This window comes from Amblyomma americanum, chromosome 9, assembly GCF_052857255.1.
Source record: "Amblyomma americanum isolate KBUSLIRL-KWMA chromosome 9, ASM5285725v1, whole genome shotgun sequence".
Taxonomy (NCBI): domain Eukaryota; kingdom Metazoa; phylum Arthropoda; class Arachnida; order Ixodida; family Ixodidae; genus Amblyomma; species Amblyomma americanum.
The window spans coordinates 36,249,329-36,267,874 of record NC_135505.1 but is presented as its reverse complement, the minus strand read 5'-3'; the positions used below and the strand labels follow the sequence as shown (position 1 = coordinate 36,267,874).

Genomic DNA, 18,546 nt, shown 5'->3' with positions numbered 1-18,546 from the left:
TCCGGTCTCTTAACGTTACGACTATCATTTTTTTTTCCATAGCTCGCTGCGTTGTGCAAGTGCATTCGCTGACTCAGAGAACTTGGGCAAGCGCCGTGCCCGACCAGACATTGCAAATGTCGTGCAACTAAATCCTCTTTATGCACTCTAACGGACAGTGTGCTTGCATTTTCAGTTTGTGAACTCAGTGTTTACTTTTTCTCACATTTCTTTCAGCTGTAAAGCATCTGGTCGATGTTTTTAGGAGGAGAAATTAGGCAAAGCGTTTTAATATTCGTTTATTCTTCAAAGGTGCCATTACGTGGCTTTATTGCTTTGTGATGCAAGGGGCGACCAGATTTATCCCGATTGATCGCACCCAGGCGGCGCCAAATCTGCGTTATTCCAGGCTGTTGCGGTTTCATTGCACGCCCCCCGAAAGTTCGTCGACAGCTTTCAATCCAACATAGCTGAGAGCGGCAGGCATTGTTTCCGACGACCTCCGAGCAGGCCTGTTGCTTTCACCGCCGCCGAGTCATTCAGTTCATCGTGTGCGCAGGTCAGCCCCATAGTTTCTACCGGGAGCTATTTTTCCTGTCTTCGTGGCTAAAGGAGTGCCATCACGACTACGTGGCAATATTTTGCTTGGCGACGCCTTTGACGCGTTGTTTTCGACCTCTTAAATTAAGAGAACTTCTTGTCAGGCTAGTTGGTAATTGATCATTGTACTTTTTAAGGCGCCAAAGCCAAACATGGTGCGGATTCTGGCCAGAAGTAGCAATGTAAAAGCAAAACAACTGATCGAAGCGTTCTATATCAGCAAGAAAGGCAGTTTGTGCGTCAGTGAAACATCAATATCTTTGTACAAGGCGGAAAAACAGTTTTTTGAAAGATCATTATCGTGTACCTGTTGTGTGAACATGCTCCTTGCGCAGGCGCTGGCCGGCTGTACATCTATGCATGTATGTGCTTTCTTCATATTAAACCAGTTGTGAGTGGCGCTCAGTCCCGTATTCTTATCGTGCGTGCGTGCGTGCGTGCGTGCGTGTGTGTGTGTGTGTGTGTGTGTGTGTGTGTGTGTGTGCGTGCGTGCGTGCGTGCGTGCGTGCGTGCGTGCGTGCGTGCGTGCGTGCGTGCGTGCGTGCGTGCGTGCGTGCGTGCGTGCGTGCGTGCGTGCGTGCGTGCGTGCGTGCGTGCGTGCGTGCGTGTGTGTGTGTGTGTGTGTGTGTGTGTGTGTGTGTGTGTGTGTGTGTGTGTGTGTGTGTGTGTGTGTGTGTGTGTGTGTGTGTGTGTGTGTGTGTGTGTGTGTGTGTGTGTGTGTGTGTGTGTGTGTGTGTGTGTGTGTGTGTGTGTGTGTGTGTGTGTGTGTGTGTGTGTGTGTGTGTGTGTGTGTGTGTGTGTGTGTGTGTGTGTGTGTGTGTGTGTGTGTGTGTGTGTGTGTGTGTGTGTGTGTGTGTGTGTGTGTGTGTGTGTGTGTGTGTGTGTGTGTGTGTGTGTGTGTGTGTGTGTGTGTGTGTGTGTGTGTGTGTGTGTGTGTGTGTGTGTGTGTGTGTGTGTGTGTGTGTGTGTGTGTGTGTGTGTGTGTGTGTGTGTGTGTGTGTGTGTGTGTGTGTGTGTGTGTGTGTGTGTGTGTGTGTGTGTGCGCGCGCGCGCGCGCGTGTGTGTAAGGGTCCTGCGTCAGCCTGTGTTGGACGACGCCAGCTTGCACAGATCTTGATACTAGTGAGTTGCACCGACCAAAAATTAAGATGGAATGACGTTTCGGCTCCCACACAGGAGCCTTGTTCACAAGCTGGCCTCCGTTCACGAAAAGCTGAGCATGCTCATGAACAAAAACTAGAAAGGCTAGTGCAACGCCGAAGAGACAGGTCTCCGGACGCCCCAAATAGGTTTGTAAGGAACCTGTCATCTTATCAGCCCAACAAGGCGGAAATGTCGATCTTGAGCCTGGGCCTAAATTTCAACATTGGTCCGGCCCTCGACAAAAGAAATATGATTTGTGCGGCGGAAAATGCTCTCACCCAGGTTGACCCGTCGTGCCGAGAGGAAGCACGTACACGCGTTGTCGGCGTTCTGTCTAAGATACCTTCGCATCTCGCGATTTCGTCACTGACACGTCAAGAGAAAAAAGCGGTCACGAGCCTTCGCAGTAATCCAGACATCGTGGTACTCCCAGCCGACAAGGGGAATGCAACGGTTGTGCTCGATAGAAGCAAATACAAGGAAAAAATGCTGCTTCTCTTGGAGGATGAGGACACTTACGCCAAACTTGCTCGGGATCCCACGGCCAAATTTCAGGAGCTGCAAAAACTACTGGCGGATGTCTTTCGGATGGTTCCCCCGCAGCAACGTTCCCTCTATTACTACCTGCTATGCCACAATGGTTCACCCCCTGCGATCTACGGACTCCCGAAGATTCACAAGCCTGATGTCCCGTTGCGCCCTATTGTAGACTTCACGCGTTCGCCTCTACAGAATTTATCAACATTTTTGCACCGCGTTATCTCCCCTCTCGTAGGCAAAAGACCTACACACATACGCAACACCCAGGACTTCATCGAAAAAGTTCGACACCTGGAAGTGGAAACCGGTGAAATAATGGTATCTTTCGACGTAAAATCCCTTTTCACAAGTGTTCCAGTGGACCTTGCCGTGAAAGTCTGCACCGCTGCCCTTGAATCCGACCCAACGCTACCTGAAAGGACCCCTATCGACGTTCCAGACCTGACTCGACTTCTCCGTTTTTGCCTGACAAACACCTATTTCACCTTTGAGAACGTCCCTTACAAGCAGATCCACGGTGCTGCGATGGGAGCTTCCATCTCCGTCACGGTCGCAAATCTGAACAAGGAAGAAATCGAAGGCCGCGCGCTCGCTGCATTCACGCCTGCCCCCAAAGTTTTCCTAAGGTACGTGGATGACTGCATTTGCGTGATGAAGAGGGAAGCATTGAAAGATTTTATTGTACAACTGAACAGCATAGAGCCAGCCATACAGTTCACCGTGGAAGAAGAAATCGATGGCCGTCTTCCATTTTTGGATCTGCTTGTCACAAGAGATTCCTCTAGATTACATTTCGGCGTTTACCGGAAACCTACACATACCGGCCGTTACCTCAGTTACAGGTCAATTCACCCAGATTGCCAAAAACGTTCGGTTGTTTCATCGCTCCTCCGACGCATGAAAGTATGTTCCAGGCGGGAAGACCAAGCGGCTGAATCGAAACACATACGACGTGATTTGACGACCTGTGGTTACCCGGTGCACATCATCGACTCCATGGAACGAAAACTTGACCACCCTAGGATGCAGCCAGCCGAAAGCACAGAAAAGCGAACGGCTCTCCCACACGTCCCAGGCATCAGTGATGCACTTGCGCGTATCTTACGTTCATATGGTGTGCACACTGCTCATGTGCCATCTCAAAAACTGAGAAGCCAACTTGTCAATGTCAAGGACGGGCTTAAGAAAGAAAGATTCCCTGGCGTTGTTTATCAGGTTCCATGTGCCGACTGCCCATCAGTATAGATAGGCGAAACAGGAGATTTTGCACGCAGATTACGTGAACATAAGAATGACGTGAAGAAGCAGCGCGCAGAACAAAATGCGCTTGCCGAGCATTCAGTATCTGCCAGCCACAACATCAACTGGGCAGAGGCACGTGTGGTCGCCAAAGAAAAAAACAGGAAATCACGGCTCAACCTTGAGTCGCTGATAATCCAAACAACAGCGCATACGATCAATCGAAATGACGGGAATTTGCCACCTATCTACGCGATATGGCTGGGATCGCATACACGCCGCATAAAAAAGGCACCACCGCAACGTTTTGCCTCATTGTGAACAAGGCTCCTGTGTGGGAGCCGAAACGTCATTCCATCTTAATTTTTGGTCGGTGCGACTCACTAGTATCATGTACCATCCCGACCAGACGGGATTCCGTCAGACCCTTGACTACTTGCACAGATCTTTACAGGCGACCTTGTGGATCACCTTCTGCATCTTATCATATAAAGCACTCATGGCACCCGCATCACTTAAACCCCTGTCACACGGGCACTTTCGATCTTCATTGAATCAATGCTCATCAGACTCAGTGCAAATCGAATGTTGACGCATGGCCACTTTCAAGCGCGATCGTTCTCGGTCCTGCTTGACTCGATGCAGATTCCTCAAGAGTGCTTGAGGTTCTAAGTACAATCGAAAGCACTCTAGCTCTAACTGCGCTGTAAAAATAAACACTAAGCAACAAAACAGAACCGAAGTGTTATTGTTGTAATTGTTTAAAATGCAAGACAGATCATGTTAGGCACTATGCCTGCTTATATGAAAACATATTTATAAATAATCTCAACACCACGTTCCAAGGTTCGCCGTCAATGTAAATGAAGGTGGCGCCCTCCAGCTCGACAGCGCGCAAACTGTGGAGCGAGCATGAGACAGCCGCTTTTCGACTGCTAGCAAGAACGTCTAGATGATTTGAGGCACGAGAAAAGAAACGCCGCAGTGTACGCGGAAATCTCACAGGCACTGCGGGTGGATTTCGCTGCCTCTGCCCCGACTACGCAGTATTGCCGAACCTCACGTTGTTATGGCTGTCGGCGGAAGATTTGGCGCCTGCAAACACAGATGAGGGCAACTTTCCAACAAGCGTCGAAAATGCCTGTGTCGCACCGGATGTTTCAAGCAGGCTCGAAAATCTCCTTGCACATCGAGTTTAATGAGGATCAAATGTGCCCGTGTGACAGGGGTGTCACTGAGATGATTTCCAATCATCATTTCCATTAATGAACGCTCGTCGATTCATTACTTCGTAAATGTTTGAAGCTCTGCATATGAATTCGGCGTAGGTCTTTGAGTTGCGCTCAACCTCCTTCTCCAAGTTACCTGTTAATCCACCATCCAAAAAAGACAAAAAAACACTTCACTTTGTCATGGCTTAGCACAAATGGCTCATGTCTCTAATTAATGTGCAACGTACAAAGCACGTCCGCAACTTGTCACTTGATGGCGACAAGAAGCAGAGAAGCAGGCTGGCACGGGACATCAAAAACGAAAGTGGGTTAGGCGGACATGTTGCTATATAGTACGTTCGGTGGAAGCGGCAGCAGAAGAAAGCGCGCTCTTCATTAAAGGCCTCCGTCAAGCTATTTCAGCATTGCAAAGCAGAAAAGTACTACGCCCGCTGTAGTGCCTCAGTGGTTATGGTGCTTGGTTGCTGACTCGAAGACGTGGCATCGATCCCGGCCGCGTTGGTCGCTTTTCTATGAGGAGAAATGCTAGAGGCCCATATACTGTGCGATATCAGTGCACTTTAAAGAAATTTAGGTGGACGAAACTATCTGGAGCCAACCACTACTGCGTCCCTCATAGCCACAGCTGCTTCGGGATATTAAGCCGAATAAACCAAACCGAAAAAAGACTACCAGAACTTAATGCTTAAAGAGTGTAGAAGAATAATGGCAGTTCATTGTCAGCTGAAACTGCAATTATTTTCGTGATTTTCCATTCAGAACGCGGCTATATGTATAATTAGAGCTTTTCCCAACGGCTACTCATAAAAAAAGTAGACATATCGTTTTATAAGCACTGCATGCAATTCGATAACGCCAAAATACAAACAAAACCGGAAAATGGAAGTTGCTGAATCTCATTCATGATAGTTGCTTTCGTAATTAAAAGTTTATATTTCACAGGTTCCTTTCTAGCAATATTTACCTAGACTAGTTTTGCTGAAGACAACGCTAAGCTTCCTTATCATGCAATAGCAATGGCCGGTGGTGATTTCCACTACGCGGTAATCTCAATTTGAAGGTTGTTCAAGACTCTCAAAGATGTCTGGGGTTCTGCTTTGTTTTTAATTTTCAGCTCCTACAGGACTGTAAAAATAAGAAAGGGTACATACGTGGTGCTTTTTCTTCAGCTTTGAAGTTTCCTATGTAGAGCTTTCCTTAATAGCCGCATGGCATTCCTTGGAGAGATGTTAACGACTAATTACTGCCTTAAATCAAATTAAAGTACTGAAAGTGGGAATTTTCGGCACCCTTTCAAGTTGCATGTTTGCACTGTTATTTCAAATGCAAGGACATATATGTTTCAATTTGCTTTTAATATCCCTTTTTGAAAAAGTTTTCACCTGTGCACAGCAAGAGTTCGGAAATTGTGCTTCCCCATTCGTCTAATCATAACTAGCTTTATCACTTGAAACTCACGACACACCTTTAGGAGCCCTTACTCGTGTTTAGATATAGCAAGGAGTAAGCAATGCGATATTAAATAATAACAGCCTGTTTTAGGGCTAAGTGCTAGACGTTTCAAGCGAGCCGGAGCATTAACCCCGCTTCAGCTTGCCAATATTGTAGCCACCTTTATAAGTTCATGGCTTCGACAATACTTGTAAAACAATCATGAGCAGACCACAGAAACTGAGCAAGCGACTACCGAAAGTGGTAAAGCAACAAGAGATAACGAGCGGATGAGGTAAAAGCCCTGCACTGTAAATGCCCTGCCGTGCTTGGCCGTATACAAGCACTAAACGTAAAGATAGGAACAGATGAACCAGAACCGAAAAGCTGAAAATAGTTGTATTTGAGATCTCGCCCCTTCCACGTGCATCATTTACGAGTTTGCACTGCGGCATCGCTCAAGCCTGCGCTAAAATAACACACTTTACTCCACTCGAAGTCGGGTTCGTATGGGTTCGGAAACCTTAGAAATACCTTCGAATGTTCGACAAGCAACAGAGGTCAGCCACATGTCCTACGACAAACGGCGCCTCTTTCTTTTCCTGTACAAGTGGAGAGAAGTTTATGGGTTCACGTATCGGGACTGGTGTCCACCCAAGGCCACCGAGTTCCTTAAATACTGGTGTCCACTGCGCTCTAGCTACACTCCAAATGACACTTCTCGTGATAGCCTACTCAGTATCATCACTTGCGCTCCCGTTGGTGACAAATCGTTCGGACATGAAGGTCTTTGCAGTATTCCTATGCATTGCATTGGGCTGCCTAGCAGGCGTATTTTCTGCAGGCTCGAGCGGTAAGGCCTTCAAATTTCTTGTGGCAACTCGCATCATTTTTTTTTTTTGCCGTGGTGACTGAAACTCTTGAACGCATATTATACTTCTCTTTATTTTTATCAGCTTTTGTCATTGCCCCTCTGCTTACCCTTTATTATCTTTTATGAGTGTTGTCAACTCGAGCAATATTTATAATCAAGTCAAGTGTCTCATTTTGCCTAGCCAGACGTTTTCTTGTCACGCTGGACTTTGCTTTTGCTTTATGCTTTCTATTTAGCCTGCTCTTCTAGTGTTTTGACCTTTCCCTTCCCTATTTCCCTCCAAGAAGCGTGTTCTTGAAGACGTTTAAGACTATTATGGAAGAGTTAAGTGAATCAGCTTACGATTGCAGCGTTTTCTACAACTTGCGAGTGTGAAGCAGCTTGATGAAATTTCGGAAAGTCAAATTTAGTAGAGACAGAACAAGAAAATGATGCACAGTAATGTGACGGTGCACAATAATGGTACATCCCTCCAGAAATGTTAGAGAAAGTAAAGAAAGCCTTAGGAGCGATGCAAAGGGGAAAAGCAGCAGGTGAGGATTAAGTAATATCAGATAGGATGAAGGACGCGGGGCAGATAATGCTAGAAAAACTAGCCAACGTCTATACGCGAACCCTTATGACTTCGAGCATACCGGAAGCTTGGAAGAACGCTAACATCATCTTAATCCATAAGAAAGAGACGTCAAGCCCTTGAAAAATTAGAGGCCGATCAGCTTACTACCCTTTGCTTGTAAGGTATTTACTAAAGTAATCGGTCATAGGGTAAGGCCAACTTCGATCTACCAAATATTAAGGCAGGCTTCCTGAAAGGATACTCCAGAACAAACCATATTCGCACTATCAATCAGGTGATAGAGAAATGCGCAGAATATAACCAACCACGATATAGTCTTCACTGACCGCAAGAAAGCAATTGACTAAGTGCTGTTTCCAGCATGTTTACAAGAGGTATTCCGATGCAGGGATTGACAGCAGTTTGGGATCAGAGTTAATTAAGAATACCGCAGTTAAATTCTATTTGCATATCACACTGCTTTGCCGAGTCACTTAAAGATGAACTGCAAATCATCATCAATGAGTTCGCCAGGCAGAGAAGAACGGTGGGTCTGAAAATTGACTTGAAGAAAACCGAAGTAATGTTTAACAGTCTAGGAAGAGAACAGCAATTTACAATTGCTAGCGAGGGGCAGGAAGTGGTAAAGGAATACGCCTACTTAGGGCAGGTAGTGACAGCTGATCGGGATCATGAGAGGGAAATAACTAGAAGAATAAGAATGGGGTGGAGACCATATATCCGGTTCTCTCGCATCCTGAATGGCAATTTGAAAAATATCCCTCAAGAAAAACTATACAGCAGATGTATCTTACTGGTACTCACCTGTGGCACAGAAACGTGGAGGATAACGTAAACGGTTCAGCCAAGTTAAGGACAATACAGCGAGCCATGGAAAGACACATGATAGGAGTAACGTAAAGAGACAATAAGTGGGCAGAGTGCCTCAGGGATCATATACAGGTTAATAACATAGAAGTCGAAATCAAGAGGAAGAAATTGGCTTGGCTAGGGCATGTAATGTGAAGGCAGTGTAACGGACGGGCCTTGAGGGCAACCCACTGGATTGCAAGAGAAAACAAGCGCAGTAGGGGGCGGCAAAAAGTTATCTAGGTGGAAGAGAATAAGAAGTTTGCGAGATGAAGTGGCCGAACCTGGCACAGGAAACAGTTAATTGATGAGATATGAAAGAGGCATCTGTCCTACAGCGGGCGTAGTCGAGCTTATGTGGTGACGATGACTTAAATAAATTCGCCTCGAGCCCGTGTCACACTGGCGCATCAGCACCGACACTCGCCTTGGACGGAGTGCAAGCACACCTTTGACACTCCACAAGAAGTTTTTCGCCGGTCGTTCAGCCAGGGGGTCGTTTGTCCGAAAAATGGGTGCAGTGTGGTCCAAGCCACTCAGCAGGCCAGAATGCGGCGGAAAGGGGCTGGCTCGCTGAGGCGCTCTACCAGACCAGTTGTGTCTGATTAGCCGTTTTCTTGACTACCTGCTGCTGGTTTGGTCACATTAACGTCACAGCCAAATTGAATATAAAAGCCAATGAACAGTCACAGCATACAGCCCTATAATCTTCTCTTCCAGCTGTTAGTGTCATTTCAAGCTTCAAAAAAAAATTTTTGGTAATTTTTTGCAGCTGAAACTTTGTTTTGCAACTGGGCTAGCAGGGTTTCTTAGCTATATAATCACATAAAGAGAATACGCTTTCCAGAAGCTTGAGCTCTGCCTCCAGTATTGTGAAAACAAATTTTGCTAATTACAGGAAAATTTTATAAATACAAACTTATACAGCATTCCAAAATGGCAGATATTAAGGGAGAAATTCTGCTAGGAGTCATTTCAAAGAGATCATGCCTATGAAAGTTCACTGCTCTAATCAGATGTTTGTCGATTCTACGTGCGTTTGCTCACCACTATATTTTTCCGCCGTTCTTTTTTAGGATCCTGCAAGAGTGTCAACATACCCGACGTGAACAACCTCAAGAAGGTATGCGCTTTTGGAGGAACACTCATATGCCGAGATCGAAATGGCGTAAAACTATTCAAATATGACATCCACGGCCTATTTTCTTGGTAACCATATACGCAGTTGATACTTTTTCAAGGCAAAACCTACCACCAGCGGACAAGTGCCGTATTTACTCAATTCTAACGCTTCCTATATTGTAAGGAGCATTCGCTATTTAAGGTCAGAAAAAAAAGAAGTGCAATTACTTGGATCGTAACACGCACCAGATTTCCATGGTTCAATAAAAAAAATACGCACATGATGCCGCCAGATTGCTACTTTACTCGGTGGACAAGATCAACTAGTTACGCGACAACATAAAGGTCTCGTGTCGCACAGAAGTCGGTGTCGGCGTTGATGCCGGCGTCGGTGTTGGCATGAGTGACAGAAGAATCCGGATTGGTCGAAAAACAGCTGTTTTCAAGAAGCTCCCATACAGAACGCCAGCTACACCACCGCCGCACGGGTTGTGTCGCTACGCAGGCACGCGTTCGTACGGCATAGTTAAAGTAGGCCTTCATGTCATATGGCCTTTCACATCATGACTGTCGCAGTGAAAGAGGAAGCAGTGCTGATGCCATACCCTTAAAGGCGGAGCTTTAATGTCCCCTGAATTGTTTAAAGCGTTAGCTTTTCTTAGCTCGTTCCATCGCGCACTCTTCGGTGCCGCCAGTGCAGACCTTGTCACCTTGCCCACATGCTGAGTTCCGATAACATTTTGGGGGGGGGGGGGGGGGTTGTCTTTCGACGGGAGCTTCTGCGGCGCTTGTAGGTTCTGCGTGGCACTGCCCAGCTTATCCACTGTGTGCTTAGAAGACCTCCTGCTGCTCTCTTTTCTCCTTCACCTTTTTATCCGCTCATTCCTTTGCCCTGTGCAGGGCAACAAAACGGTTGTTCTTCCGGTTAACCTCCTTGCTTTCCTCAATCCCCCTCCTCCGCACGCAAGGTCGGACTTTTTTTTTTAATCCGGCGTCGTAGTGAACTCCACGCGTCTTCGCTACTGCCCTTGCTATATTGTCACAAGTCCAAGTCGGCGCCTCGCTGACGAGACGCTTCAAATGCTCTAGAGGTATCTGCGTATAAAAGACTATGCTAGACGATATTTATAACATTTATGCGCATGAGGTGCCAAGCCGCCAGTTTTGTGGCCCGATGACAACGCAGTTTCACTTTTATATTCGAATGCTTAATCGCCATAGGCAAAAATCACATGTACAAGTTAAGAGACAAAGAAAGCAGCGGCCTTAGCAAAACGGACCAAATATAATTAAACTAGTTGAACTGTTCTACACAAGTCTATACAGTAGTCAATATAATCAGGGCGTTATTCAGAGATGCACTAGGGCACAGCAACGGGACATCCCTCCAGTAATGAAAGAGGAAGTCAAAAAAGCATTTAAGAACAATGCGAACGCGAAAAAAGCAGCAGCTGAGGATCAGCGAACAGCAGATCTGCTGAAGAACGGTGGAGAGGTTGTTCTTGAAAATTCTATCGGCCTTTCTGCGCAATTTCTTATGACCTCGTATGTACTGGAAGCTCGGAAGAAGGCTAGCATCATCTTCATCTATAAGAAAAGCGAGTCAAGGGTTTGAAAAATTATAGACCAATTAGCTTAATTTCTGATGCTTAGAGCGCATTCACTAAAATAATCGCTAAAAGAGTCGGATAAACTTAATTTTCAATCAACCAAATTATCAGGCAGGATTTCGTACAGGGTACTTGATAATAAATTACATGTACACTGTTAATCGGATGAGAGAAAAATGAGCAGAGTATCATCAACCGCTATATACATCCTCCATGGATTGCCAGAAGGCATTTGACTTAGTGAAAACTTCAACAGTCATGCACGCGTTGCGAGTTCAGGGCGTGGAAGAGCCTTGTATAAAACTACGGGAAGATATCTACAACGGCTGCACGGCCAGCAGAGTTCTCCATAATGTAAGCAATAAAATACCAATAAGAAAGAGCATCAGGCAGAGAGACACGATCCAGCCAACGCTACTTAATGACTGAAGTTGTACTCACAGGCCCGGATTGGGAAGAAAGGGGATTGGGCAGGGCATGCAATGCGAAGGCAAGATTTGCGATGATCGTTAATGGCAACGCAGTGGATACCAGAAGGTAAGCGTACCAGAGGACGGCAGAAAGTTAGATGGAGGGTATAAATAAAGACGTTTGCTAGGATGAGGTGGCCTTAGCTAGCACAGGAAAATGTTGATTGGAGAGAAATAATATAAGCTTTAGTCCTGCACTTCGGTTTTAGGCGATTTCTTCTGGAACAAAGGCGCGCGTTAGAGTCAAGCAAATACTGTAATCAGTGTTACTAATATGTATGCCTTCAAAAATTCTATGTGTGCAGAGATGCAATCTAAAATCTCCGACCTATTAGAAATAATGACATTCGAGTGCGTCACGTATGTAAGCTGGACACCTACATCGGAAGCCAACGGCATGGAATAAGTACAAAGAGCTGCTACGCCTGTTCCGCGGAATAACTAAAGCCCGTGCCGATAGTGCACGCTCTAATGTCTCGTGTCTCGTTTATTAACACATCCAGGCTGACACTACTTATTTCAATCGCATCCTTCAGCGCGGTGAAACATGCCAGAGACCTTTATGTGTGTCCTCATCAAGATTGCTACCATTGCCCAGTGAAGTCGCATAGAGGAAATGCTTCTACGTTTCCAGCTTTTTCAACAGCAAAATAAAGCAAAATCAGAAGCTTTAAATGAAGACTATATGCAACACATGCTCTCACGCCAGAAGCTTCTTATTTTGTTTTGTATCTCTTCAGAGCTTTGTCATTGCTTGTAAATTTTGCATCAAAATTTTTTGCCTTTCCACCACAGTGCTTAAGCCAAATCAGTACAAGCTGCAACCCTTCCCAGGTGAGTGGCTTACGGCAGTTTAATTAATTATTAATGAACCCCTCTTAGTTTTATTGAAGCTATTATCAACAAGTTCTAAATTAAAACTGTTTCATACAAGTACTGAACTTCTTTTTAAAATGCTGTATTTCATAATCTGATACTGTTTTGGTAACCGACTTGACTGTACTTTTTTTTCTTATGCACAGGCCCCCATCGACGCTGTCAAGCCCATCGTAACGGTAAGGCCTAGAAACAGCGGTTATAACTGCGGAACTCTAAAAAACAGTATACTAAATGAAAATATTAAACACAGACCCTTCTTGATAACTTTATCAACCCAGCTTTGATAAAGGTCTCCTTAGAGGAAACAGCCTCAATTTGGAACGGCAAGCTGAACCGATCTATCAAATACGATCTTTCCATGCAGTGACATTTTCGAATAGAGTCGCTTTAATGAAAGCCTCAATGCCGAAATCCGTCGTCTACTTAGAATCTGAAAGCGAACAAGATAGCGCAAGTCGTGTAAGGAAACTCTTTGCGCAACGACACCATACTTCGTTTCATAGATAGAACCAAACCTGCCAAAGCTAGAGCACCTGTTCGCGCAGGCTACGTCCGCGTCCGTAAGGTAACACCGATGTGAACAAAGGCACATTTATTTGCTGCGAATTTCAAGTACCGTGACTGGCAAGCTCTTGCAGTTCATTTCACTTCTTGCCACATTTTCGTCACATTTGCCACATTTTGGAGCATGATACGCAGCTGGTAGGCTGAATCGCTCTTACTCCATCGTCGCCTAAAAAGTAGATCACATTCGTGAAAATTATAGGCAGCAGCCAGAACACTGAGCGCCTTGCAGCTTCGTCTGCGATTCCTAACGCCAACACTTCGTTTCATACTGCTTTTTCTTTTCGTCCAAGCACACATGGAGGCTTTGAGATGGACTAATGGGACGTGGCGGAGTAATATTCTTTGCGGCTGTCTCCACGTGGATTATCCTGAAGTGTGAAGTCTAACTAAGAGGGCTGAGATCAAGTTAAGGACAACGCCGCGAGCTATGGAAAGATAAACGATAGGTGTACTGTTAAGAGAGCGGAAGCGGCCAGAGTGGGTGAGGAAACGAACGCGTGTTAATGACATCCTGGCCGAAATCAAGAGGAAGAAATGGGCTTCGGCAGGGCATGTAATGGAAAGGCAAGATAACTGCTGGTCGCTGAGGGTAACGGAGTGGATTCCAAGAGAAGGCAAGCGTAGCAGGGAGCGGCAGAAGGTAAGGCGGGCAGATGACATTAAGAAGTTTACAGGCATAGGGTGGGCGCCGCTGCGAAAAGACAGTTAATAGCAGAGACATGGGAGAGCTTTGCCATGCAGTGGGCGTAGTCAGGTTGATAATGATGATGAGTCGAAAGGCGTATGTACGACAGATGAACTGGGGCATCACAGCAAGGAAGTCTCAGGGCCAAAATATTCATCCGAGAGCTGCAATCCGGAGGTTGATAGTGTAGCGAAACTGTCTCTTTCTGATTGTGTGCCCTAGAAGCGCAATTGCATGTCCTACAAGCGCGAGCGCTCCGTTGTTGTTGTTGTTGTTGTTGTTGTTGTTGTTGTTGTTGTTGTTGTTGTTGTTGTTGTTGTTGTTGTTGTTGTTGTTGTTGTTGTTGTTGTTGTTGTTGTTGTTGTTGTTGTTGTTGTTGTTGTTGTTGTTGTTGTTGTTGTTGTTGTTGTTGTTGTTGTTGTTGTTGTTGTTGCTGTTGTTGTTGTTGTTGTTGTTGTTGTTGTTGTTGTTGTTGTTGTTGTTGTTGTTGTTGTTGTTGTTGTTGTTACCCTCACACAATGTGACATTCCCACATAGGGGGATTGGCCAAGAATTTGGGGCACAGAGAGATCTTCAGGTAAATATTTCAAGGGTGAAAATAAAATGAATACTGAAGAATGAAGAAGTAAACAAAAAGGAACAGCGAAATGAAACTTGAAATGCATAACGCAAGCAGGAGATCTACACTGAAGTTTATAGCCGATTGGTTTAATGATAATTGTAATAAAAATGATTACAATAAAATAATTATAGTAACTAAACAATAATAATAATAATAAATATTTTATTGCACATAACATGTACAGAGGAACGAAACGGGCCTCTCGAAGCCCCTAGTGGCTTGAGGGACTTGGCCCGACAAAGTCGGCAGACGAACGTGCAATATAAACATAAAATATGAACATAATATCAACACATCATATCCACACAATACTCACACGACTTTAATAGTGACCAGGGTGTAACAGGTTAGGAACAGTAACGTCAACAAGAAATGAAAATAAACAGCAAGGGACCTACGTTAAGGCAACAGTAGTATAACACGTCGTGCCTTATCATGAATATTTTTCAGACATATAGGAACCGTGTTACAATGAGTGAACCATGATTTTCTAGATGCTGCGAAAAACACTTCCTCTGGCAAGGCATTAAAAATATGGGGAACATAAACACAGCGCCTGGCTTTCCCATACCTTGCTGAGGAGCGCGGCTTCTCGAAACGAATGGTATTGCGCAGGCTTCAGAAAGCTGTATGACGAGTTTTGAAATTTCTGTCCCAGAAATGTCGTACCACAAAGATTCTTCGAAAGTAAGCAGGAGCAAGGGCTGTGAAAATATTGTCGGACACAGAAAAGGGGGTGCTATATGCTATATTTCTTAGTATGTTTCTTAGTAAAGTGTCAACTCGGTTTTGCGATATGGCTGAGCAAAAAAAAAAAAACAGTAATCCCATATTGGAGAATGCTGTACACCAAAGCATGCCCAATACCTTTTTTTATATTTGAAAAAGAACAATAGATTTTATATGGAAAAACAACCAGAAGCTTATCACAGACGTGTGATAGCCGGCTGTGCCAAAATATATCACTGTCGAAGAAGACTCCGAAGTATTTTACCGAGTTTACACAGGTGACCGGCACGCACCGACAGGGAAAACAGTCGTGAAGATGTAGAAAAACCGGTGCATCGATAGCTGTTAGTTTTAATTGGGATCTGAAGCAAACCTTTTTATTTTAATTGGATTAATCTCCAAGCAGTTATTAGTGAACCAACCCATTGTTTTCTGTATATTATTCTGCAGATTAGTTATGGCCATGTTGTAAGAAAAGTGCTTAGAAAGCAGTACAGTGTCGTCGGCGTATTGAAATATTAAACCTTAGGAAATTACTTAAGATAAGTCATTAACAAACAAATTGAACAGAAGAGGTCATAATATGGAGCCCTGCGGACCTGCGACCTTCAATGGAAGTTGACTCCTTGCCCCGTCTAGAACAACAACTTATGACCGACGGGAAAGATAATTCTTAAGCACATCGTAAAACAGGCCTCTGAAACCTATGGAGTATAGTTTTTGTAATAAAATACTGGGATGAACTGTTTCAAAAGCTTTGGAAAGTCTAAAAATATAGCATCACAAAACAAATTCTGAACGAAAGCTGAAAAAATTCATCGGAGAACTCTTTCAGAAGATCTACAGTACCCCGATCGGGAACGAAACCAAACTGATGGGTTGACATAGATCTCAAAAGAAATTTTTTGATTATGTGGGAAAGTATAGGCAAGATCGAGGTGGGTCAATAGTTTATCATGTCGTCTTTTTGTCCTCCTTTAAATAGCGTTTTAACTATGGCTGTTTTAAGTTCATTCGGGAAAAACGCAGTTTGCAGAAAACCATCCAGCATGAAAATCAGAACATCAGACAATGCCTCGAAATTTCTTTGGAGCAAATTTGCTGACAAGCCGTCAATAGCAGGAGGTTTATTTCGCTTGACCCTAAGAAATAATAACATTAATAACAAACACACACTCGCACACACGCACGCACACACACACACACACACACACACACACACACACACACACATATATATATTTGACGGCTCAGCTATTGTACGGCGCCGTCCGTACCGCGTTTCCGCATCTGAGCGCAAGATCATTGAGGACCAGGTTGCAGACATGCTTTCGCGCCACATCATTCGACCGTCTACAAGCTCCTGGTCATCTCCTGTCGTTCTCGTCGGTCGGTAAAAAAGATGGCTCAATTCGTTCCTGCGTGGATTACCGTGCCCTTAACAAGATAACCCATAAAGATGTCTACCCGCTCCATCGCATCGACGACGCGTTGGACTGCCTCCAAGGCGCTGAGTACTTTTCAAGCCTCGACCTCCGCTCGGGCTATTGGCAAATCCCCATGCACGAATCAGACAAGGAGAAGACCGCATTTGTTACCCCGGACGGTCTTTACGAATTCAATGTGATGCCTTTCGGACTGTGCAATGCCCCGGCCACATTTGAGCGCATGATTGACACCGTGCTACGGGGCATGAAATGGAAGGCCTGCCTTTGCTATCTGGACGACATTATCATCTTTTCGTCCGACTTCTCCCAGCACTTGCACCGTTCAACGCAGTTCTCACGTGCCTTGCGAAAGCCGGTCTTCAATTAAATACCAAAAAGTACCACTTTGCCAGCAAAGGCATCAAAGTACTCGGCCACATCGTTTGTAAAGCCGGAATCCGACCTGATCCTGAAAAAATTGCCGCTGTCCTCAGTTTTCTTCGCCCCCAGCTCCTGAAAGAACTTCGCAGCTTCCTGGGCTTAGCGTCCTACTTCCGCCGTTTCATACGTAATTTTGCATCCATAGCGTCCCCCCTCCATAAACTATTGACTTCTGAGACGCTTTATCTGTGGTCCACTGAATGCGAAGAGGCCTTCCAAGCCCTCAAGCAAGCGCTCACTTCAACGCCTGTGCTTCGCCATTTTGATGAGGCAGCCCCCACCATTCTCCATACCGACGCCAGTGGACAAGGCCTTGGCGCTGTTCTCTTACAACGCAACGATGCCAACCAAGACCAGGTTGTAGCGTACGCCAGCCGTTCTCTTACTACAGCTGAGCGTAACTACACCATAACAGAGCAAGAGTGTCTCGCCGTTGTTTGGGCAATCCAGAAATGTCGCCCCTACTTGTACGGCCGTCACTTCACCATTGTCACCGATCATCACGCGCTCTGTTGGATGTCGACACTGGAGAACTTGTCCGGCCGTTTGGATCGCTGGGTGCTACGTCTTCAGGAGTACACCTTCACGATCACCTACAAATCCGGGAGAAAACACCTCGATGCTTACGCCCTGTCTCGATGCCCGTCGCCTGACTCCCGGACTAACGCTGCGGCCCCCTCATCAACGTGCTCTTCACCTCAGGCGTCCGGCCTCCCTCTGGAATGTGTACCCATTGTTGTTGCACCAGTCGACGTCCACGCCGATTTGCCCTCCCATCAGCTGGCTGATCCATACTGCCGCACTATCATCGATCGTCTCTGAGGCCAATCAGCGGCACCCAACAGTCGCTCGCGCCGCCAGCTGCGCCAGTTCAGATTTCAGCACGGCACACTCTACCGCTGCACCTACCACCCTACGGGTCACCGGTGGGTTTCCGTTGTGCCTCGTTCCCTTCGTCTTCAAGTTTTGCAGGCTTACCACGACGACGCCTCTGCCGGTCATTTGGGTCACCTTAGACGTATGACCGTATCAAGAGCCGACACTTCTGGCCTGGGCTCTCTACTAGCGTCGCCAAATACATATCCTCCTGTGTGTCTTGCCAGCGTCGCAAGCGGTCAACATCCGTTCCTGCCGGCCTCCTACAGCCTCTTCCTTGCCCATCCGTGCCTTTCGACACCGTCGCCACTGACTTGTTTGGTCCCTTTCCCCTTACGCCAGCTGGCCACCGTTGGGTTGTCACCGCCATTGACCACCTGACGCGGTATGCTGAAACAGCCCCGCTTCACTCCGGTGCCGCTTCTGACGTCGCCGACTTTTTCTTGCATGCGATAGTGTTGCGCCGTGGTGCTCCTCGTGTCCTGATCAGCGACCGTGGGAAGACATTTTTGTCCCATGTGCTTGAAGAGGTCCTCCGCGCCACCAACACTGTCCACAAGACATGTTCTAGCTACCATCCTCAAACCAACGGTCTCATCGAGCGCTTTCACCGTACCCTGTCTGACATGATATCTATGTACATTCGGCCTGACT

At 46.0% G+C, this 18,546-nt stretch overlaps 1 protein-coding gene across 1 annotated transcript; it reads left to right on the top strand.

Moving 5' to 3' along the window:
- The first annotated feature begins 1,911 nt into the window (after positions 1 to 1,911).
- LOC144103292 (uncharacterized) lies at positions 1,912 to 17,380 on the top strand. The gene is made up of 5 exons (XM_077636052.1): positions 1,912 to 3,165; positions 4,965 to 5,037; positions 9,541 to 9,587; positions 12,689 to 12,721; positions 17,225 to 17,380. Exons 1-5 carry the CDS (start codon positions 1,912 to 1,914, stop codon positions 17,378 to 17,380), a joined length of 1,563 nt encoding a protein of 520 aa, XP_077492178.1.
- Positions 17,381 to 18,546: the final 1,166 nt, after the last annotated feature.

Coding starts and splice junctions, on each gene's coding strand:
- LOC144103292 (XM_077636052.1), top strand. CDS start 1,912: ATGTCGATCTTGAGCCTGGGCCTAAATTTCAACATTGGTCCGGCCCTC. Junction 3,166..4,964: donor CGCTCCTCCGACGCATGAAA/GTATGTTCCAGG, acceptor CAACGTACAAAG/CACGTCCGCAACTTGTCACT. Junction 12,722..17,224: donor CTGTCAAGCCCATCGTAACG/GTAAGGCCTAGA, acceptor CTGAATGCGAAG/AGGCCTTCCAAGCCCTCAAG.